This window comes from Columba livia, chromosome 1, assembly GCF_036013475.1.
Source record: "Columba livia isolate bColLiv1 breed racing homer chromosome 1, bColLiv1.pat.W.v2, whole genome shotgun sequence".
In the NCBI taxonomy this organism is placed as follows: Eukaryota; Metazoa; Chordata; class Aves; order Columbiformes; family Columbidae; genus Columba; species Columba livia.
This window is the reverse complement of record NC_088602.1, coordinates 129,619,172-129,643,598: the sequence shown is the minus strand read 5'-3', so window position 1 is coordinate 129,643,598 and position 24,427 is coordinate 129,619,172. Positions and strand designations below refer to the sequence as shown.

At 42.0% G+C, this 24,427-nt stretch overlaps 1 protein-coding gene across 4 annotated transcripts in view; it reads right to left on the bottom strand.

The window, feature by feature from the left end:
- PRMT8 (protein arginine methyltransferase 8) overlaps nt 1-24,427 on the bottom strand; it is a 95,477-nt gene that overhangs the window by 8,385 nt on the left and 62,665 nt on the right. For all 4 annotated transcript variants that reach the window (XM_065029082.1, XM_005509771.4, XM_005509772.3 and 1 more), the window contains 2 exons: nt 22,337-22,452; nt 8,416-8,566 (listed from right to left, as the gene is read on the bottom strand). In XM_065029082.1, the coding sequence (XP_064885154.1) occupies nt 8,416-8,566; nt 22,337-22,452 (267 nt within the window). The remainder of the gene's footprint in view (nt 1-8,415; nt 8,567-22,336; nt 22,453-24,427) is intronic.

Below are 24,427 nucleotides of genomic sequence, written 5' to 3'. Positions count from 1 at the left end.
ATATTCCAGATGCGGTCTCACCAGGGCAGAGTAGATGGGGAGGAGAACCTCTTACGACCTACTAACCACCCTCTTCTAATACACCCCAGGATGTCATTGGCCTTTTTGGCCACAAGGGCACAGAGCTGGCTCATGGTCACCCTGCTGTTCACCAGGACCCCCAGGTCCCTTTCCCCTACACTGCTCTCTAACAGGTCATTCCTCAACTTATACTGGTACCTGGGGTTATTCTTGCCCAGATGTAAGACTCTACACTTGTGCTTGTTATATTTCATTAAATTTTTCCCCGTCCAACTCTCCAGCCTGTCCAGCTCTCACTGCTTGGCAGCACAGACTTCTGGCATGTCAGCCACTCCTCCCAGTTTGGTGTCATCAGCAAACTTGCTGACAGTCACTCTACCCCCTTATCCACATCGTTGATTAATATATTGAATAATACTGGTCCCAGTATGAACTCTTGAGGCACGCCACTAGATACAGGCCTCCAACTAGACTCTGCCCCATTGACCACAACTCTCTCGCTTCTTTCTTTCAGCCAGTTCACAGTCCACCTCACTACCTGATTGTCCAGACCACACTTCCACAGTTTAGCTGTGAGGATGCTGTGGGAGAATGTGTCAAATGCTTTACTGAAATCAAGACAGATCACATTCACTGCTTTAACATCATCTATCCTGTTATGTCTTCATAAAAGTCTATGAGGTTGATGAAGCATGACTTCCCCTTGGTGAAGCCATGTTGACTACCCCTAATGACCCTCTTATCCTTGATATGCCTTGAGATGGCACCAAGGATAAGTTGTTCTGTCACCTTTCAAGGAATGGTGGTGAGGCTGACCGCTCTATAGTTACCCGGGTCCTCCTTCTTGCCCTTTTTGAAGACTGGATTGACATTTGCTTTCCTCCAGTCCTCAGGCACCTCTCCCATTTCCCATGACTTAGCAAAGATGATGGAGAGTGGCCTAGCAATGATGTCAGCCAGCTCTCTCAGCACCCATGGGTGCATCCCATCTGGACCCATGGATTTATGGATGTCCAGATTGTTTAATTGGTCCTTAACCCAGTCCTCATCAACCGAGGCAAATTTCTCCATTGTCCTGCCTTCCTCTGGGGCCTCAGGGATATGGGGCTCCTCTGGGCAGTCTCTGGCAGTGTAGAAAGAGACAAATAAGGCATTCAGTAACTCTGCCTTCTCTGTATCTTCTGTCACCAGGGCACCCACCTCATTCATCAGTGGGCCTACATTGCCTCTAGTGTTAGTTTTATCTGCCTGTCCTGGTTTTGTTAAAAACAAGTATCTCTTTCAGTGAATTTGCCTGTCAGCTAAAGCCTTCATATTAACTGCATTTTCCTGGAGAACCAGACACATGTTTTGGTAAACCTAGCAATGGAATGCAAACTTATTGATAAGCATGGATGGACATCTCGTGAGAGGGGTGACGAGAAGAAAGAGACCAAGAAACTGACCAACTGTGTATAACATTCCATTCACGTGAATACTTCATATAAAGTGGGAGATCACGAGGATCTCGTGGCTTTTCCTTTTTGCCCTTTTCCCTTCTCCTTATGGCCGACATTAGAAGAGGACCTTGCTAGTCGTCCCTGCAAACTGAGGCCTAGTGAGAGACTGAATCCAGCTCCAGCTGGCTGCAGAGTCTAATCCAGGACTTTGGTTGCCGGCTCTGCAGTTGCTGAGACTTTCAAGATTGGTTTTGTATATTTTGTATTATTTTCTCTATTCTTATTAGTAGCCTACCTCAGAACTTCAAGAACGAGTACGTGAGATAAAAGGAAAAACTCCTAGGAAGGTGGCTGCTCCAGTTTACAAAAGGAGCAGAAGAGATTCTGATGCTCTTGAAGGAACCTCTAATTCACACCCAGAGACTGTGCAAAACAGAAATTAGAGGTGCCCTGCCTCCAACCAGGTGGAGGAAAGGGATAACAGAGTTTATTGGACTGTACAAATACGATGGCCTGGTACAACACACCCCCAGGAGTACAAAGCTTTAGTGGACACTGGTGCACAGTGCACGATAATTCCTTCTAATTATAAAGGAACGCAATCCATCAATATTGTTGGAGTGACTGGGGGATCCCAGGAACTGACTGTTGTAGAGGCTGAAATGAGCCTAACTGGAAAAACTGGCAAAAGCATCCCATTGTGACTGGTCCAGATGCTCCGTGCATCCTTGGTATAGACTACCTCAGGAGAGGGTATTTTAAGGACCCAAAAGGGTATAGGTGGGCATTTGGTATAGCAGCTGTGGACACTGAGAAAATTGAACAGCTGTCTGATTTGCCTGGTCTTTCAGATGACCCTTCTGTTGTAGGACTGCTGATGGTTGACGATCAGCAGGTGCCAATTGCTACCACGGCAGTGCATCGTCGGCAATATCGCACCAACCGAGACTCTTTGATTCCTATCCAGAAGTTGATCCATCAATTGGAAAGCCAGGGTGTGATCAGTAAGACTCGCTCACCTTTTAATAGCCCAGTCTGGCCAGTGCGTAAGTCTAGTGACGAGTGGAGACTAACTGTAGACTATCGTGGCCTGAATGAAGTTACACCACCACTGAGTGCTGCTGTGCCTGACATGCTAGAACTGCAATTTGAGCTGGAGTCAAAGGCAGCTAAGTGGTATGCTACAATTGACATTGCTAATGCATTTTTCTCTATTCCTGTAGCAGCAGAGTGCAGGCCGCAGTTTGCTTTCACCTCGAGAGGCATCCAGTACACGTGGAATTCCTTGCCCCGGGGGTGGAAACACAGTCCTACCATCTGCCATGGACTGATCCAGACCACGCTGGAGCAAGGTAAAGCTCCAGAACACTTGCAATATATTGATGACATCATCGTATGGGGTGACACAGCGAAAGAAGTCTTCGAGAAAGGTGAGAGAATAATTCAGATTCTTTTGGATGCTGCTTTTGCCATAAAACGAAGCAAGGTCAACGGACCTGCACGAGAGATCCAGTTTTTAGGAATAAAATGGCAAGATGGCCGTCGTCAGATCCCAATGGATGTGATCAACAAAATTGCAGCAATGTCTCCACCTACTAATAAAAAGGAGACACAGACTTTCTTGGGCGTTGTAGGTTTTTGGAGAATGCATATTCCTGACTACAGCCAGATTGTGAGCCCTCTCTATCGAGTGACTCGTAAAAAGAACCAGTTTGAGTGGGGCCCTGAACAACGACAAGCCCTTGAACAAATTAAGCGTGAGATAACTCATGCGGTGGCCCTTGGACCAGTTCGGACTGGACTAGATGTTAAAAATGTGCTCTACACTGCAGCCGGAGATAATGGACCTACCTGGAGCCTCTGGCAGAAAGCACCAGGAGAAACCCGAGGTCGACCCTTAGGTTTTTGGAGTCGAGGATACAAAGGATCTGAGGCCAACTATACTCCAACTGAAAAAGAGATACTAGCAGCATATGAAGGAGTTCGAGCTGCTTCAGAAGTGATCGGTACTGAAGCACAGCTCCTCCTGGCACCTCGACTGCCGGTGCTGAGCTGGATGTTCAAAGGGACGGTTCCCTCTCCACATCATGCAACCGAAGTTACGTGGAGTAAATGGATTGCATTGATCACGCAACGAGCTCGAATTGGAAGTCCCAATCGCCCAGGGATCTTAGAAGTGATTACAGACTGGCCAGAAAGCAAAGACTTTGGGATGTCTCCAGATGAGGAGGAAGTAAAACGTGCTGAAGAAGCACCACCGTATAATACTCTTTCAGAGACTGATAAGCAGTATGCACTGTTCACAGATGGATCTTGTCGTCTTGTAGGAAAACATCGAAGGTGGAAAGCTGCTGTGTGGAGTCCCACACGACAAGTTACAGAAGCCACTGAAGGACAAGGTGAATCTAGTCAATTTGCAGAAGTGAAAGCCATCCAGCTGGCTTTGGACATTGCTGAACGAGAGAAGTGGCCAATACTTTATCTCTATACTGACTCATGGATGGTAGCAAATGCCTTGTGGGGGTGGCTACAGCAATGGAAGAAAAGCAACTGGCAGCGCAGAGGTAAACCCATTTGGGCTGCCACACTGTGGCAAGACATTGCTGCTCGGCTAGAGAGCCTGCCTGTGAAAGTTCGTCATGTAGATGCTCATGTGCCTAAAAATCGAGCCACCAAGGAACATCTAAACAACCAACAAGCGGATCAAGCTGCTAAGATTAAAGTAGCTGAGGTGGACTTGGACTGGCAACATAAAGGTGAACTTTTCCTAGCTCGGTGGGCCCATGATGCTTCAGGGCATCAAGGTAGAGATGCAACATATAAATGGGCTCGCGATCGAGGGGTGGATTTAACTATGGATACTATTTCACAGGTTATTCATGAATGTGAGACTTGCGCCGAAATCAAACAAGCGAAACGGTTAAAGCCTGTATGGTATGGGGGGCGATGGTTAAAGTATAAGTATGGAGAAGCTTGGCAGATTGATTATATTACACTTCCACAAACACGTCAAGGTAAGCGTTATGTACTTACAATGGTGGAAGCAGCCATTGGATGGTTGGAAACATATGCCGTACCTCATGCTACAGCCCGAAATACTATCTTGGGCCTTGAAAAGCAAGTCCTTTGGCGACATGGTACGCCAGAAAGAATTGAATCAGACAATGGTACTCATTTCAAAAACAGTCTTATAGACAATTGGGCCAAAGAACATGGTATTGAGTGGGTATATCATATTCCATATCATGCACCAGCCTCTGGGAAAATTGAAAGGTACAATGGTTTGCTAAAAACTACATTAAAGGCACTTGGTGGTGGAACCTTTAAAAACTGGGATTCACATTTAGCAAAAGCCACTTGGTTGGTCAACACCAGGGGATCAACCAATCGAGCAAGGCCTGCCCAATCAGAAATTCTATGGACTGTAGAAGGAGATAAAGTCCCTGTAGTACACATGAAAAATATGTTAGGAAAGGCAGTCTGGGTTACTCCTGCCTCAGGCAAAGGCAAGCCCATTCGCGGGATTGTTTTTGCCCAGGGACCTGGCAGCACCTGGTGGGTGATGCTTAAGGATGGAGAAGTTTGGTGTGTACCTCAAGGGGATTTGAGTTTAGGCGAAAATATTCAATACTGAACTTCATGATGTGAATTGCCATACTAACAGTATTTAATAAGTGTCTTTCAGATCAAGACAGTGATGATGAAACCAGAGCCAGCTTCTTCGAGTGGCGCCTGACAACTTCTTCGAAGTTGATGTCTTTAACCCACAAACAGTGGTCATGAGATGTACTTGTAGTATTTTTTCCTGCCCTGGGAGACTGTCGTGACAAAATGAACTTAATGAACTTTTTAAAGGATGGTCCACTGATTAATTACTCCTGTGTATATATGTACATATGTATATATATATATATATATATATAGTTGTAGTGATTAATTATATTGTATTGATAGATTGTATTGATAAGGTTTAAGCATTCAGTGAATGGCATATTATAAGGGGTGGAATGTCCTGGTTTTCTTAAAAACAAGTATCTCTTTCAGTGAATTTGCCTGTCAGCTAAAGCCTTCATATTAACTGCATTTTCCTGGAGAACCAGACACATGTTTTGGTAAACCTAGCAATGGAATGCAAACTTATTGATAAGCACGGATGGACATCTCGTGAGAGGGGCGACGAGAAGAAAGAGACCAAGAAACTGACCAACTGTGTATAACATTCCATTCACGTGAATACTTCATATAAAGTGGGAGATCACGAGGATCTCGTGGCTTTTCCTTTTTGCCCTTTTCCCTTCTCCTTATGGCCGCCATTAGAAGAGGACCTTGCTAGTTGTCCCTGCGAACTGAGGCCTAGTGACAGACTGAATCCAGCTCCGGTTGGCTGCAGAGTCTAATCCAGAACTTTGGTTGCCGGCTCTGCAGTTGCTGAGACTTTCAAGATTGGTTTTGTATATTTTGTATTATTTTCTCTATTCTTATTAGTAGCATTAGTAAAACATCTTTAATTTTTTTCCAACTCTCTTCACTCTGTGTTTCTTTTCTTCCCAATCGCCTCTCCTTAGTGAAAAGGGGGGAGAGGGAGGGGGAAGTGTGGGGGAGAGAGGGGGTTAACAATACATCTGCCAGGGTTTTATTGTCACCCCGCAATCTTAACCCTCGACACTGCCATTTACTTGAAGAAGCTCTTTCTGTTGTCCTTGACGCCTCTAGCAAGGTTTAATTCTAAGGAGGCCTTAGCTTTCCTAGTTGCCTCCCTGCATCATCTGACAACAGCTTTATATTCTTCCCAAGTGGACAGCCCCTCCTTCCATGATCTGTAGACTCTCTTCTTCCACTTGAGTTTGCTAAGCAATTCCCTGTTTAACCAAGCAGGTCTCCTGGCTTCCTTCCTTGGCTTCCTACCTGCTGGGATGCTCTGATCTTGAGCTTGGAAGTAGCAGTCCTGAATGTTAACCAACTATCTTGGGCACCTTTACCTTCAAGTACCCTGTCCCAAGGGATTTCCCCTAGCAATTGCTTGAAAAGGCCAAAGTTGGCCCTACTGAAGTCCAGGGTTGCAATTCTGCTTGGTATTCTGTTCCTGCCACATGAGATCCTGAACTCCACCATCTCATGGTCACTGCAGTCAAGGCAGTCCTCAACCTTTACCACTTCTACCAGACCCTCCTTGTTAAGTGAGAATGAGAACGAGCAGTTCTCCTCTCCTAGTTGGCTCATCCACCATTTGCATCAGGAAGGTATTATCATCAATGCACTGGAGAAACCTCCTGGACTGTGGATGACTGGCTGAGTTGGCCTTCCAGCAAACATCAGGGTAGTTAAAATCCCCCACAACAACCAGAGACTGTGACTGCAAGGCCGCTCTCAGCTGCCTGTAGAAGGCCTCATCAAATTCCTCATCCTAATCTGGTGGCCTGTAATAGACACCCACAACAGTATCACCCCTGCCAGCCTGCCCCTTAATTCTCACCCACCAACTCTCAACTTGCTCCTTATCTGCCCCTGGACAGTACTCAATACAGTCTAGATGCTCTCTCACATAAAGAACTCCACCACCTCGCCTGGCTGGCCTGTCTTTCCTGAGAAGGACATAGCCATCCATGAACACATTCCAGTCATGTGAGCTGTCCCACCATGTCTCCGTAACTGCCACCAGATCATAATCTCCTGACCAAACACAAGGTTTTTAACTCCTCCTGCTTATTCCACATGCTGCGTGCATTGATGTACCGGCATTTGAGGGAATTAGCTGAGCACACGGGTTTCACCCTAGGGGGATGGGAGGCCTCCCAGTCTTTATCAATTCTAGAGTGCTGTTCCACTGGTGCAAGCCCAGCTACAACCCCATCCCCCTTCAAATCTAGTTTAAAGCTCTCCAAATGAGCCCTGGTAATTCCTGTCCCAGCATCCTTTTGCCCTTGTGAGATAAACCTTTTCCATGTATCACTGTCTGGACTGTAAACTTATAAAACAAGCCATTATCAAAGAACCCAAAGCCCCGCCTGTAGCACCATTCTCATAGACAAGCAATTTATGGACTGGACCCTTCTATTCCATCCCACATCGTCACCCAAAAATTGAAGGAGGGAAGAAAAAATAACTTGCATCCCAGACTCTTTCACCAACCGTCCCAGGGTCTTGAAGTCTTTCTTCATTCCCCTCAGACTACTGGATGCAACTTCTTCCCCATCTGTCTAGAAGATCAGTAATGGGTGGTAGTTTGTCGAGTGCACCAGGTTGGGGAGTGCCCTGGTGATATCCCTGATCCAGGCTCCAGGCAGACTGCACACTTCCCTATGATGAGGACCAACTCTGCATATTGGGCCCTCTGTCCCTCTCAGAAGAGAATTGCTTACTACAACTACCCTTCTTTCTTTCTTATTGGAGGGAGTCTTGAGGTGTGGTGTCAACTGCCTCTTTCTATGTGACCTCGTAGGTGGGCCTTCCACCACATCCTCACCTAACTCTCCTTCAAGATTCAGGGCCTCAAAACTATTATGGAGGGGCACCTGGGGAAGCAAGGCAGGTAGGGAAAGGGGTTGCCCATGATGCTGACCTGGGACTTGCTTCCAACCCTCCTCATCATTTTGGTCCCTTACCTCTGCCTGACAGCAACAGGGCAGGGGCTGTCTCAGGTCTCCCCCCTCAGCCTGACAGGGCGGGGGGTCCATCACCTTTTGAGGGGTATCTCCCTGGGACCTTTCTGGCTGGCATGCCAGGGAGTTACTCCACCAGTCAGTCTCCTTCTCACACTCTCTGATGGTTCCCATTGTGAAAGCCTGCCTCTGTTTCCACAGAATTCCTTAAGCAGGTGTCCTTTCCCCACCCCACTTACCTCCCCCAAAGTGACAATAATTTTTATAACTGAAATTCAAACCTTATGGTACAGTAAACCTTCCTGTACCACTGACCAGACAACAGTCAAAATGCAAGTTAAAGAAATACAGATTACCTGTAGAAAATCCCATCTTCTTGTGGCACTTTGTAAATTCGATATTAAAATAGGTGACCAAGGCATGAATGTAATCATTACGCTGAATTTGAAGGCAGAATGCAGAAGTAAATGCCAATTCCTCAGTCTTCACTGTATAAATATCTACTTCCTGTTTTGGTGAGAAAGAAAAAAGACATTTAAATGCAGATGTCTGTGATTCTAAAGTAGATGTTAAGTAATGGACTTAAGCATTTCATTTAATGATCAGCAACAAAGACAATTGGCAGCCCTTTAACAATGTAAGAAATCAATGCTACACTAGAATATACCAAATCATCAGCAAATGATACAGTTATCTGACTAAGTTGAAAAAGTGTGATATGAGGCCACTCACAGAAGAGCATGTGTCATTGAGAACAGCAGGAAGAGGCTGCAGGAGCTGGAGCAAATACAGGTAAAAACACGCTTTGACATTTTTCCTCATGGTGACAGTCCCTGACAACGAAAGGTCTTAGAACTGGGACCTATATCTCCCTTTCAATACCCATTATGCTCATATTTATCAGAGTTAGGTTTTTAATAAAAATCAACCTCTGATTTGTTTGAGCACCTCTGGAAGGGAATGTACTTTTACTGTGCCAAGGAGTCAAAATATGTGAGGGATGGCAGAGGCCTGCTTTTTGCTGATAATGCTTTTTAGTCCTGTGTCAGACAACCACTTCCAAATACTAAGTGCAGCAATCTTAATCTTGGACAGAAGCAAATAATGTACATCATACTATGGCTTGATTGCAGTAGTTGGGAGCAGTGATGTAGTCTCCAAGATTGCTTATTTCCATCAGTATTTAAATCCCACTGTTCAAGGCTTAAACTGAATTTTTTTAGATGGATCTAGTTTTCCCTGCTAGGTATTGCTTTTATCTGGGTTGTTTCCAAAACTTGTTGTCATGATAGTGAGGATATTAAGTCTGAAATACTATTAATTGTATTATAAGGCTATGGGAAACATTTCCTGTCAGTGTACCTTCTCATATCCTCCTGAGTGTATCTGTCTTCACTGTCCTTATTGTCCTTATCAGGGCAAAATATTTTTCTCTCTGTTATTCAGAAAGTCAGTATTAACAACAAAACTGCTCATGCATGCAGAGAAATAGGAGCTTTGTAGGGAGAAATCCAAGTTTCTTCTGTGCTCCCAATGTAAGCCAGGAATCATCTCACTGACCTCACTAGCATTACTTCAGATTCACACTGCAAACATGGAGAGCAGAATCTAGAATGTCCATTAGAAGAAGGCTCTTTTAGCCTCTTTAGAGCACAATCGAGCACTCTTTTAGCAATTACATTCTATAATCTAAGAGAAGTCTAGAAAAACAGACATCAAAAGATGTAGCCATATTTCAGTTACTGAGGTCTTTGCACGGACCACATATGTGTTTCTGAGACTTAGCAAACTTACGGTGAAATGGGTCACTTGGATCACAACAACCCCGGGCAGAGCTACAGGCTTGGGGAAAAATGGCTGGGAAGCTGCCTAGGGGAAAAGGATCTGGGGGTGTTGGTTGACAGCCGGCTGAGTAAGAGCCAGAAGTGTGCCCAGTTGATCAAAAAGGCCAACAGCATCCTGGCTTGTATCAGGAATAGTGTGGCCAGCAGGACTAGAGAAGTGATTGTGCCACTGTACTTGGCACTGGTGAGGCCTCACCTTGAATACTGTGTTCAGGTTTGGGCCCCTCATCATAAGAAAGACATTGAGCTGCTGGAGAGAGTTCAGAGGAGGGTGATGAAGCTAGCGAGGGGTCTGGAGCATGAGTTGTATGAGGAGCAGCTGAGGGAACTGAGGTTGTTTAGCCTGGAAGAAAGGAGGCTGAGGGGAGACCTTCTTACTGTCTACAACTGCCTGAAAGGAGGTTGTAGCATGGGGGGGGGTGTTGGTAGCAAGTGATAGGACAAGAGGAAATGACCTCAAGTTGCACCAGGGGAGGTTTAGATTGGATATTAGGAAAAAATTCTTCATGGAAAGGGTTGTCAGGCATTGGAACTGGCTGCCCAGGGAAGTGGTGGAGTCACCATCCCTGGAGGTGTTTTAAAAGGCATTTAGACGAGGTTCTTAGGGACATGGTTTAGTTCTAGAGTTAGGCTATGGTTGGACTCAATGATACTGAAGGTCTCTTCCAGCTGAAATGATTCTATGATTCTATGAATTAAGCAAGCCATAGTTTTGGCCTGTCTGATTAGCAATATTGTTCAAGAATAACTTAACCATGACGAAAAATATTCTACTACATTGCAATGGCACCCTGAGTCACTAGTGCTTGAAAGTGACGCATGCTTCTAAGTGGTCATTTAAAGCTGGAACAGCATATTCTATTTTTCCCCTACAAAAGAAGAAGAAAAAAGCATACTAGGAATAAGAATTTCTGGAGTCTTCTGGCAGATTTCCATAGTAGCCTGCAAAATTTGCTTTGACAAGCTAAACTGTATGGGTGGGTGATAGCTGCAAATTTCTGTAATTCTTGGTGTTTTTTTAGTGGTGTTGCACTAGGGAAATTGTGAATTAAGTCCAATGATGAGGCACACAAAATGTATCTAGCTCTGTCTCTCTGAACTGTTTTGGCTCTGCAGGGTAAAGTGGAATCAAAAGCAGAGAAGTTAGTGGAAATGTCTCAGAAATATTGAACAGATGTGTTGGATAAAGTGGTGGTCACTCTTGCAGTAATTTTTTTTAAGAACAGAAACATACTTCTTTTACTATGAAAGATGAGACAAATATGGGGAGTTATATTAATTTCATTTTGAAACTACCTTGATCCTGTTTTGGTGATCTCTTTGAATCATATTGTCGCTACTATATATTCTTAGATTTGTCATTGTTTAACACCAGCCAGCAACTAGGACCATGCAGCTGCTTGCTCACCCCCCTGCCTTCCACAAAGTGGGATGGGGGAGAGAATCAGAAAGGGAAAAAAACCCAAACTTGCAGGTTGAGATCAGAACATTTTAATGGGACATCAAAGGAAAAGAAAATAGTAATAATAATAATAATAACAATAATAGAATATACAAAATAATTGATGCACAATGCGATTGCTCGCCACCCATGGCACTGATAACCCATTCGTGCCTGAGCAACAGTATTAGGGTATTTGCCTCTGGCCAACTCCAGTTTGCATACTGAGCATGACGTCATATGGTAAAGAATACCCCTTTGGCCAGCTTGGACTGTCTATCCTGGCTTTCCTCCCTCACAGCTTCTTGTGCATCTGGTAGAGCATGGAAAGCCAAAAAAATTCTTGACTACTTGGCAATAACCAAAACACTAGTGTTTTATCAGCATTCTTCTCATACTACGTCCAAAACACAGCTACTAGAAAGAAAATAAACTCTATCCTAGCCAAAACCAGGAAAGTATCCACACCTTATTCCATACCATTTACATCATGCTCAGTTCTCACACTATCCAATATATTCTCATTACCCAGTATTACCCTTCCCATCCTTTGATATAATACACATATATCACTCCCTTGGTCTATGGACCACTTCCATGCAACGTTTGTAAAATGTCCATTGAGTTAATTTAATCCATGACTTTGGGCTCCATCTGTGGTAGTGGTCACTCAGGACAGGAGAGGTGGTGCGTTCCGTGGGGTTACTGGGCACCAAAGTGATCTCAGGTAAGGTCACTGCTGCATCCAAAGCCTGTAGTTGGTGTATCTGGTGCAGTCCATGGCCATGACTGTGGCTGAAGATGTTGATCTCAAGGAAGTTGCTGGGCACTAGTTGCTGAAGCCTGGTTCCATCATCACTGCACTTTACTCTGTTTCATCAAAGTTCATTCTTCATTAATCTGTGTGATTCTTTCTATAATACTACTGATACAGCATATAGCAACTATGGTTGATAGAGATAACATACAGTATTATGAAGCAATTAGAACATCATACGATTCAAATCATTGGCTGTTCTCACCTAGAATCAAATCCTCTTGAGGTACACTTCAGACTCGCCCTTCTTTTTGCATTACCCACCAAGTGCATCCAGGTCCTTGAGCAAAAGCAATCCCATGGATGGGTTTGCCTTTGCCCAAGGCAGGAGTAACCCAGACCATCTTCCCTAACATTTTTTATGTGCACTACAAAGACTTCATCCTCTTCTACAGCATGTGAAACTTTTGATTAGACAGGGCCTAGATTTCCTAGTGTTGGCTAAGAACGTGGCTTTTGCTAAATGTGTATTGCAGTGTTTGATAGTCCCACCACCCATTGCTCTGAGTGTATTTTTTAACAGTCCATTGTACTGTTTGATTTTCCTGGAGGCTGGTGCGTGAAAGGGCATGTGATATACTCACTCAATGCAATGGTCTTTAGCCCAGGTGTCTATGAGGTTGTTCCAGAAATGAGTTCCGTTGTTTGACTCAGTTCTTTCTGGGGTATCATTTCACCATAGGACTTGCTTTTCAAGGCCCAGGATAGTATTCTGGGGGCATGTGGCACAGGGCATGGGATATGTTTCCAGCTATCTGATGGTTGCTTCCACCACTGTAAGCACATAGCACTTGCCATGTTTGGTTTGTGGGAGGGTAATATAATAAATCTTACAGGCCTCCCCATATTTATATTTTAGCCATCATCCTCCATACCACAGAGGTTTTAATCACTTGGCTTGTTTGATTGCAGTGTATAATTCAAATTAATGGATAACTTGTGCAATAGTGTCCATGGTTAAGTCCATCCCTTGCTCACGAGCCCATCTCTGTGTCACATCCATTCCTTGATGGGCCCACCAAGCTATAAATAAGTTACCCTTTTGTTGCCAGTCTTTATCTACCTGATCCCCTTCAGTCTCAGCAGCCTGATCCACCTGTTGGTTGCTGTGATGTTCTTCAGTGGTTGGACTCAGGTAGGTGATCATCTGCGTGGTGTACTCCTAAAACCAAGTTCTCTATCTGAGCAGCAATATTTTGCTATAATTCAGCAGCCCAGATGGATTTACCTCCGTTGCCAACTGATCTACTTTCATTGATCTAGCCACCACCACAGAGCATTTGCCACCATCCATTAATCAGTACAAAGTACTGGCCATTTTTCTTGTTGAGCAATATCTAAAGCAGATGGATGGCTTTCACCTCTCCAGACTGAGTCTATTCACCCTCTCCTTCAGCAGCTTCTGCAATTTGTCATACAGAACTCCATACAGCCACTTTCCACCTCTGATGCTTTCCTACAATAAGACAGGACCCATCAGTGAACAAGGCATATCACTTCACATTCTCTGGTAGTTTATTATTTAGTGAGGCCTCTTCAGCGAGCGTAACCTCTTCTTCTGGTGATATTCTGAAATCTTTGCCTTCTGGCCAGTCCATGGTCACTTGCAAGATTACTGGGTGATTTGGGTTTCCCATTCAAGCCCATTGTGTGATATGTGCCATCCACTTACTCCCTCTAGCATCAGTTGCATGATGAGTAGACAAGACCTTCCCTTTGAATATCAAGTTCAGCACCAGCAGTTAGGGTGCCAGGAGGAGCTGTGCTTCAGTACCAATCACTACTCAAGCAGCTCAAATCCCTTCAAATGCTGCCAAATCTCATTTTCAGTTGGAATATAATTGGACTCATATCCTCTGTATCCCCATCTCCAAAATCCTAGGGCTTGACCTCAAGTCTCCCCTAGTGCTTTCTGCCAGAGGCTCCTGGTAGGGCCATTCTCCCCAGCTGCAGTGTAAAACAACTTGTCTTGACTGGACTGGCCCAAGGGCTACTGCATGAACAATCCCGTTTAATTTGTTCAGGCTTGTCATTGTTCAGGGCCCCATTTAAAATAATTCTTCTCGGTCACTCAATAGAGAAGGCTTACAGTCAGACTGTAATTTGGAATGTGCATTCTCCAAAAACACACAACGCCTGAGAAAGCTTGTGTTTCCTGTTTACTAGTTGATAGAGACATAACTGTTATTTTATCATATCCATTGGGATATGACAATGTCTGTCTTGCCATGGTATTCCTAAAAACTGGATCTCCTGTGCATGTCCCTTGACATTACTTTGTTTTATGGCAAAAACAGTTTCAAAAGGATTTGGACTATTTTCTTCCGTTTCTCAAAAACTTTTGCTGTATTGCCCTACAAGAGAAGGGTCCTCTGAGAGACCAGGCAAAGTAGACAGCTGTTTAATCTCCTCTGTCTGCACAGCAGCTATACCAAAATTCCACCAATATGCTTTTGGATCCTTGAAATACCCTCTCCTGAGGCAGTCTATGGCAAGGATGCATGGAGCCTCTGGGTCAGTCACAATAGGGAGCTTTTGCCAGTCCTTCCCAGTTAGGCTCACTTCAGCCTCCAATACAGTTAGCTGCTGGGATCTCCCTGTCACTCCAGAAATACAGATGGTTTCTGCTCTCTATAGCTTGATGTCATTAGGGTATACTGTGCACTGCTGTCTAATAGAGACTTACAATCCTGTGGGTCTGATGTGCCAAGCCATTGAATCCACATAGTCCAATAAACCCAATTGTCCCTTTCCTTGACCTGGCTGGATGTAAGGCTTCTCTAGTCCTGATCATAGTATTCATTACTGCTGAATGGTTTTGTGTGGCACACATGGGTTCAAATTTCATCCTTGTTACTCACTTCTTGTGAATATGAATCAGAAGTTTCTTCCATAGCATCAGAAGTGAGATCAGCCCTTCTCACTCAAGGAAGTTGCTTGAATGAGCAACTCAGCCCTTTTACTCTGCTGAGGAACAGCCCACTGGAGACTGGAGAGGCAATTTTCCTGAAAGAACCTTTATTTGTGATTGTTTTTCCTTGCAATTCATGTACCGGTGCCTCTAGGGTTGAAGTCCCTAGGTCCTTCTTCTTCATATCCTGTCTGTGGTCATGCAACTAAAACCACAGGTGTCCCATAGTGTGTACCCTCTATATCCTCTTTCTTGATCAAAAAAATCCTTATTCCTAGTAGTTGAGTCCATACAGGTGAGGAGTAGGACATACCCTCTTTGAATTGCTGGAACTCCTAGCACAGTTTCTCGGCTATCATGTCCTGTAGATTATCCACAGCTGATATGAGGGAGTAAGAGAGATTTCCTTTGTACTGCCAGAGTTGGCCAACCACATCATCCACCACTGGTGCTGCTCCGTCTCTCCAGGTCAGTACTGCCAAAGAGTTGACATACGATGATAGTGTGTTCAGCCTTCAGCCACATGGGTTGTTTGCACCGGGCTTCATCTGGGTCTTTGGGCAACTGTGTGTTGTCTAGGTCACTACAAATCACCTCCAATATGGCTATTTCCCTCAGGTACTGGATACCTCTCTCCACATTAATCCACTTCCCTGGGTTACACATCTCACCCATGGATAGTGAACAGGTGGTTACCATCTTGCTTTCTTCCTCCTCCTCTTCTTGTGATGGCCCTGCTTTTTCATCTTCCCTTACTAAACAAGCTGACTTTTGCTTCCAGGCTTTCTTCTCTTGCATAGGGGTGACTGATACTGGTACAGATTGGTCCTCTGGCTCATCTGCAGTGCCTGTCACTGGATTCTGAGTGACTGCAGTGCCTGTCACTGAAGACTGAGTAGCAGCAGGTGCCTGTCACAGGGTTTGGAGTAACTGCTGCGCTTGTCACATTGTAAGAGACACTCTCTTCCCTTTGAGGGTACTGAATAGTGTTAAACAGGGCTCAGTAGTTATGGGCCTGGCCCCAGCACACTGCAGTGATTTGTGTCTCTCTGGAATTGCCAGGATGACAGCATACTTCTTCTAAGTGTCCTACTAGTTTTTCAGGAGTCTGAACTTGTTAATGGGTGAAGTTCCAAAACACTGGAGGTGCCCACTATCCTAGGCATTTGCCCATGCTATTCCATACACCCTGCAACTCATAAATATCCAGCCCTATGGCAGATCTCTGGATGATACTCTTAAATTCCTTGCTAACCTCAGACAAAACTGAGACAATATTCCAAAGAGATACCAATAGAAGTATTTTAACTACCCAAGGATGTTCAAGGTACTGACAAGTTATTGTACTGAAGGAGGAAACATCATAGAAGAAGGTAGCAAAAATGCCATTCTGTATTTCCTCCATAAAAAGCATTTCAGAGGAAGAAGTATAATTACTACTTGTCTCCACAAGTCAGTACCTGAAGTACAGTAATGGCTTCAGTACAAAGCTCAAATACCAGGTTAAGCTCGAGGTCGATGTTCTAATAACCCAAGCAAAATGTCACTAATCATTGCAGAGCACAGCAAGCTGCAAAACCCAACACCAATTTTTAACATGTACCACAAAAACAAGAGCATAGTGCAGATCAAATAAACTAACATTGAGAACAGATGAATCAATGTAATGACCCACAACTGTTAACAGATATAAACCTCTTAGTTTGTTCTAGTTAATGTTATTATCTCAAACCCTTCTTGTCCCACATTGGGTGTCAAAAAGGACTATGGGGGTTTAACCCCAGGCAGCAACTAGGACCATGTAGCTCATCCCCCTGCAAAGTGGGGTGGGGGAGAGAATCAGAAAGGGAAAAAAAAAACTTGTGAGTTGGAATCAGAACAGTACAGAACAGGACAGCAAAGGAAGAGAAAATAGTAATAAAAATAATAATGATAGAATATACAAAACAAGTGGTGCACAATGCAATTGCTCACCGCATGTGGCACCTATAACTCATTCATTCCTGAGCAGCGGTATTTGCCCCCCGACCAACTCCAGTTTATATACTGAGCATGACATTATATGGTAAGGAATACCACTTTGGCCAGCTTGAACTGTCTGTCCTGGCTTTGCTCCCTCACAGCTTCTTGTACATCTGGTAGAGTATGGGAAGCCAAAAAAGTTCTTGACCACTTGGCAATAACCAAAACACCAGTGTTGTATCAACATTCTTCTCATACTAAATCCAAAACACAGCTACTAGAAAGAAAATTAACACTATGCCAGCCGAAACCAGAACAATATTATATGCCACCACTCATTGAATGTTAATTTCAGCTAACTGCACAGTGGACAAATGTTATCTTTGTATAAAATAAGTGGAAAAGTAATGATTTACCAGATTTCCTTCAGATTTCAAAAACAGCAACAAAATGGGCATAGTTAAGCAGGGATTTGATCAAAATACAGCTCTTAATTATAACAAAAATATAAAATGTTTTAGGTTGAGCAACAATAAAAGTGTCAGGATTATCAGCTGAATAAGCAGGTCGAGAGACTGTGGTTGACACTGCACGAAAGACAGTGCAGAAAGATGCATGAGACATCCCACGATACACATCCCTGTTGCAGAGGGCAGATAGGGTCCAGTTTTTACATTCACTGCATAAAGAATAGTTCTTAGGCTGTCTTGTGGCATGAATTGCTTTAGGACTGAGCAAATGATGGATAGAAGATAATTTAGATTTACAGGGATGGTGACAGTGAGGTTGAGATGTGGTGTTGCCTGCTACTGTGTATTTCTTGTTTGAATGGTATCATGCTAGCTGAAGATAACCTAACTAACAAGAGAAACAGCCCTGAATCAGGTTTGCTGATGGTAAAAATGTTGAGTTGCTGCTTGACTCTTTATCTCAAGTGAATCATAATTAAGGTTGCCTCTAAAATGCCACTGCACTTCTTTTCTGATGCCCTTCCCAGCTAGTCAGCTTACTTGGCTAGGATTATGTGAGCATGGAGATAAATGAAAGATTAAAATCTCAGTGAATGTCTGACTTTGGTGGGGTCTCTTATTTGATTGTCTGGTTGGTTTTGAATTTGGGGTTGGTGTTTTTCCCTCCTTCCTCTCTCCTATTGCACTAGCTGTCTTATTTTGGACAAAGAGGGAAATGGTCACCCTAACATGCTGTGATGGTGAAGGCAGTGCTAATCAGACTAGGTAAAACTACTACACTTATGTAAAAGATGGACAGGTAGCATTGGTACAAGCAGTATCGCCAGCTTCAGGGAAAGAATATATCTGAAGGCTGAGAAGTAAAATTAAATGGTAGGGAAAGGAGAAAGGGCCAGACCCTCTTTTCTGACAAGAACTGAGCAAATTACCTGTATTGTCAGTTGCACACATACATACAGATGTGACAGTAGTCGGCCCCAAAACACATTCACTTTAAAAAAAAATAAAATAAAATAATATACACATATATATTTTTTAAGTGTGGAGAACTAACAGTATTAATGTGAGGAGAAAAGTAACAACATTAAACAACATTAAATTCTGGGTGTTTTAGGGGAGCAGTGAAAGGAAGAATGGAGTATCTGAGATTGTTAAGACTAAATATTGCAAATATTTCTGTCCGATTAAATAACAGGGAAACAAGTGTAGCTATGGTTTCTAGATAACGAGACCTCAGCTTCCTGCCAGGGCCCTCTTCTGCCATGTTTTCCTGTTTTCACAGAAGGAAGTACCTGAAAATTATGAGGGTGTTGTTTGGGATTTGAGTTTTCTTTTTTTTTTTTTTCTTTTTTTTTTCTTTTTTTTTTGGAGGGAGAGAATTGGTAGAGTTAAATCTGAGAATGCTGAAAGAAAAGACTGTGGGGAGGACTATTGAAAAGAGTGACAGGGAAAGTCACTTAAGAAAGCAAAGGGAGATTTTCAGGTGGAGAAAAGAGTAGAAAAATGAGAAAAAAAGAGCAGTGTTTCCAAAGATGGAACATGAGTGGCATAGGTGCCTCTTGCTTTACTTCAGGAGAAGCTGGGAGAAAGGAATGTGATTAGGGAGTTCACTGAAGCTGCAGTGGAGCAAGAGAAAAGTCTCATGAGGAATGGCTTGTCCTAAATCTCATGGGTCGAGATTATGGGAGAAGAACATGGGACTCACCAGAGCTCACAGACAAGTGCCTCACTTGTATGGCTGGATCTCTCTGAGCAATAGTACCTTTTTGGGGAAAATACTGCAGGTCCTTTGAAATAAGGCTTCACACAGGTGAATCATAACAGCAGAAATTTCTCAAAGAACTGGATATTTGAGCATATAGGTCAATGAGTTTATTTACTATTATGCTATGTTCTCTGATAAACAAGAATGTTGCCTTTTGTGTGTGTGTGTTTGTGCAGGGAAGGCAGTTTCTGTTTTAAGTAGCATTAAACTGTGTAATCTTAAAGTGGTGTGTGACCTGCAGGAGCTTTAAACTGTTCCTGGAAAGTGTGGGACAAGGGAGAGCATAAAAATAGATGTATTTCTTTTTTTATGTTCTTTCTCTGTGGCTAGATAGGGGATGATATTCAAGAAAGTCCAAGAGTATTTTTTATTCTAAACTGGACGTAACATGTTCTTCATTATTGTTTGGTTTTGTGAGTTTTTGCCACTCTCTCATTGCAGATTTCTCTATATCTCTGTGAACAACTGGTTTATTTTTATTGTAGCCACTGGTGCTGAAACTAAATCAAAATTAACATGGAGAATAAGTTTTGGGTCAACCCAAAACAATTTGTATTTCTCTAACATACAATGGGATCAGAGAAGAAAACACAACTCTTTTATTGAGTTTGAAAATACTTTTCAGTTTTATCAGACAATGTTACTGAAAGCAGTAGACCTTCAGAAGGACACTTGTACACTTTTCCCGCGATCAGTTATTGACTCTGGTGTTTGAAGATACTTTGGTCCCACTACCCTCCCTGACTGATTTGGACTGGAATTTAAACAGAGGACTCTTACTTACCAGGAAAATTCCTATGCCCTTGCGATATATTTAAGAGATCATTAAAAGGGGAATTGCTTCCACAACAAAGAAGATGCTGTATTCCCTGCATGCACCACCCCCAGAGCACCTGTGGCTTAGTGGCTAAAGTTCCTTGAAGGGCTCAAGACTTGGGTTATATCCAATTCCTGAAGAGTAAAAATGAGGAAATTTTACTCAAGTCTCCAGCATTCTAGAAAAGTGTCATGGTAACATAGCATGCAGGGGTTGATTCCTTATTTTATTGATTTTGTAGAACAATTCAGAGCATCTAAATTGGGAATTGAAATAACTGCAGAAGCACAGGGCTCTAACTGATCTGTTAGAAATGTATCTAGTCACTACTCCATCTGCTGACTAATGTACAGGGAACACAGATTAATCTGGTAGGTACCTTAAGTTAGCTGGCTTTGTACACCCCTAAAAAAATCCCTTTGTGAATCTCATATGAATAGGATGTGCCGTCTTTAAGTGTCATAATAAAACATTTTAATAATGAAACATTATTGCTTTATTTGTTCTCAATTGTTTACTTAGGCTAATATTATTATCTGAATTCACAAATATTTTCAGGATCAAAGAAATGCACCATGTGCAAAAGCAAATTAAATTTAAAAGAGAAATGTAGCCTCAATTTTTCCTGCTTCCATATTGTTACCTAGAACAAAAGTCTCCCTTCTTCCTGCCTTTCGTTGACAGTTTTCTCTTATTTTAGTGATCAATTTGTGAAATTAGGGACAGATTCTGGAAAGGAGAGTGGATTCTGCCTATGTAGTTATTACCTGGTTTGCTCCCAAAGTGCCATCACATGGCAAAGCACCATTCAGTGTATGGACAAAAGGTGCCAAGCCATATAGAATTAAATATAAACCCTGAATAGGGAAGTTTGAAAAATTTTGTCTGTCTTGTTAAACCCAATTACTTTCAAAGACCTTCTAAAGAACACACCAGATTCGCACTTCATTTAATGCAGCTTTTATAACTTTTTATTCCAGAGAAGCCAACCCATTTTGCTACCTGATCTCTCACTCTCCAGACATATTTTATGTAGCCTAAATAGCTGTTTATTTTGTGTGTATTGCAATTTTAAATTGCTCAGGCTGTTTTCAGACACAACCATCTTACGTTGCCCTCAGTGCATGCATATGTGCACACAGAGTTTCTATTTCTGTTCCTTTTTGCTGTTTCCACTAAAGCTTGGGTGTATACAGTCCTAAAATTACACTTGGCCCTCTGAAGGCAACAGTGAGGCTGATGTGGCACCTGGTGAGAATGAGTTTGACATCCTGCACTAAAGGTTCTGCAGACTGAAGCAATGCCTTTCCTTTTTGCATATGGGCATGCTTAATGCTGTGCTTGTTACTAGGAAAAAGTGAAAGGGAAAATTAGAACCGAGTCTTTGTGATGAGAACACTCTTAGATTCATGGACCCAGTCCTACCACTGCTGTTCATGTGGACAGCCTTAGTCATGAGACTAGTGCCACATGAGGAGAATTCCTTCACATGGAAGGAATTTTAGAACTTTCATGTGTTCCTGCAGGCTATGGATTCTTAACCTGGTCTTCTCAACAGAGTAGTGACCATTCTGTCTTCTATGTAGAATAGAGTACAAGCTAACCTCTACCTGCAGATACTTATGCTGGGATAGCACAGTAACTTTCTGGGTAAGGCTAAGAATCAGGAAGTTACACAAATAAATTAGGTTCCAATTCTGATCTCATGCTCTGGAGTAAACTAGAGTTATTTCATCAGAGCTGACCAATTCAGAAACTGACGCTTGAGCCTTTTTTTACACCAAACAGAATTAATTTACCCCTTCTCCTCAGCAGCATTCTATCAATAATTTCCAACCTATATTTACGAGAATGCAGGGCAATTAAAATTCATATCTAAATACACCATGTCTTTATTTATCCAGTATTTGCACATGTATAATTTGTAAGAGTCTTAAGTTATAGTTAGCAGTAGCCAGATGAGTATAGAGTTACAAGAAGCGACTTGCTTTTGGGTATTCCATAAGTGATCAAGGTATCAATGTTCCTGTTTAGCTCAGGTGATGGTATTTGACAAGTGCAATATACTAGTACTGACTAATTTAAAACTGCACAATTGTCCTTCTTAGTGTGATAGCATTCTATGATGATGGCTTCTGCAGATAGTTAGAAGCATACAAAAATAATAGTAAAACATAAGCAGCAGGACTCCAAAGAATCCTACATTTAGGTATAAACATTCGTAATTAGGTACATTTGGAATTATCGAACCTTTATTAAACAGGAATTGGTCACCACTTGCTTTGGATCTACTATGTCCACCAAAGGCTCCTTCATGGCAACATCCCTAATACAGGTCATGTCAAAGCCGTACACATTCTCCCACCCTGTCAATGCAAACAGATGTGTCAAAGATTAGCAATAATAATAAAAACATTTTTTGCTTGTCAAAGCATCTTTCATTTGAAATAATTTCTACCATACCCTAACTTTCAGCTCCTCTTCAGCACTTTGCTCCCTGCTCCAGTTGTCTATGTCATCAATGCTATTTTACAGATAGTGCAGTTGTGGCAAAATAACCCCACAATGTACATCTTTGAACAAGTGGTCCTTGTTTTTTCATGTCCCCAAAACTGTGTTACATGAAGTTTGTCAATGACATCATGGCTTTAGCCATTTAAAAGTGTTGCCCAAAATCATATAATATGTCAGGCTGAGACTTAGGAATAGCTGTAAGTTTATTCTGTTCTTTCCTATTCGTTCTGTTTAATATTTCCTTTTTTATTATTATTATTATTTTTTAAATAGATTGCTATTCAATCAGCAGTTTGCATGCTCTTTTAGTTATTTAAGTACCTTTAGTTTCAGCAAGTGAATTACTGACAGTGGAATTACAGGTCTGTTTCAATATTTGGAGCATCCAAGTTTTAATCTGCATGTACATCATGACAAAAAAAGCAAAATGTCCAATTTTAAAAGATTTAAAAGCTATGATGTTCTTCTATATTTGAACTGCTTTTCTGTTCTGCCTGTTTTGATAAATACTTTTTATCTTGCTGAAGTTTTTTTCTGCCTTTTTTTTCTTGAATGAAATTAAAACATTAAAATATTGAAACAGTGAAAAGGACACTGGCTTCGCTTTTAAGATTGCTTAACAAAATGAAAGAAAACCTCCAAAAAAGTGAAATCTAAGTTTCATGAATCATGTGACTCAAGGTCCATTCACTGCTGCATCTGAAAATCTAAAATGAATACTGTGAACTTCAAAAAAAAAAGTTTGAACACAAGCCAAGTAAACTGATAAACAGCAATAGTGAGCATGCTTGAAATGTCTTGTTTTTTCAGAGCACAGCATTTGAACTACTGATGTTCCCAGAGGACTATGACTGAAAATACAGTATGAGAATAAATCTGTGTATTCCTAAATTGTAACAAATCTGGATATTAACAGTTCTTTGATTTATCTCTTTATTGGGCTGTGAGTTCCTCCATATTTCAGGGAAGATGGTGATCAAAACTTTCATTTCAGGCATCAGCAGCATGTGGGAACTTCAGATTATATTCATAGAAGCCATATGTTTTTATGTGGTTACTCTGAAAAGATTAGCTAGGAAACCCTGAACAAACAACTTATTAACAGAGTTGTTGGGGGCCTCCATCACTTGATGTACTTCAAGCCAAATGGAATGCCTTTGACATATATGCCACAGTCTGTATTAGACAGGGACATGTCGCAGCAGTTAAAAGATAAAATTACATATTTTATCTTTATATATTTTATAAATAAAATTTATATATATTTATATATTTTTAATATATTTATATATAATATATAATATATATCATTATATATATTATAAATATATATCTTTATATATATTTCTATATATTTTATATAGAAAAATTATATATTTTACATTTTGCAGGAAATCAGAGTAATTGACTATAGTAGTAGTCTGTGGCATTAATAGAGAAATCAGAAGCCAGATATTTTTAGAAATGTCATATTGCATTATTTCTTAATCAACATCAGTGTTCGTGAGTGTCCTTTGAAATGCTCAGCCCTGCATCTCATATGAAGGCAAGACTCTAAGAGCAAAAAAAGAAAGATGAAAAATTTAAATGTAAGGAGGCACCATCAAGGATTTACAGCTGAAAAGACAGACAAGATGGTGGCGCAGATAGTTAGGTAGTGAGATGGAAATAACTGCAGAAGTCACAGAGGTATAAAAGGTGAGGGGAGAAGGAAATCAGAAGTGAAATCAGAAATGGAAGTGTCTTAAAGGAAATAATATTTTAGAAGATAAAAAGAACCTGAAATATTTTAAAAATTATAATAAATCAGCAAATTAAAACCAAGAG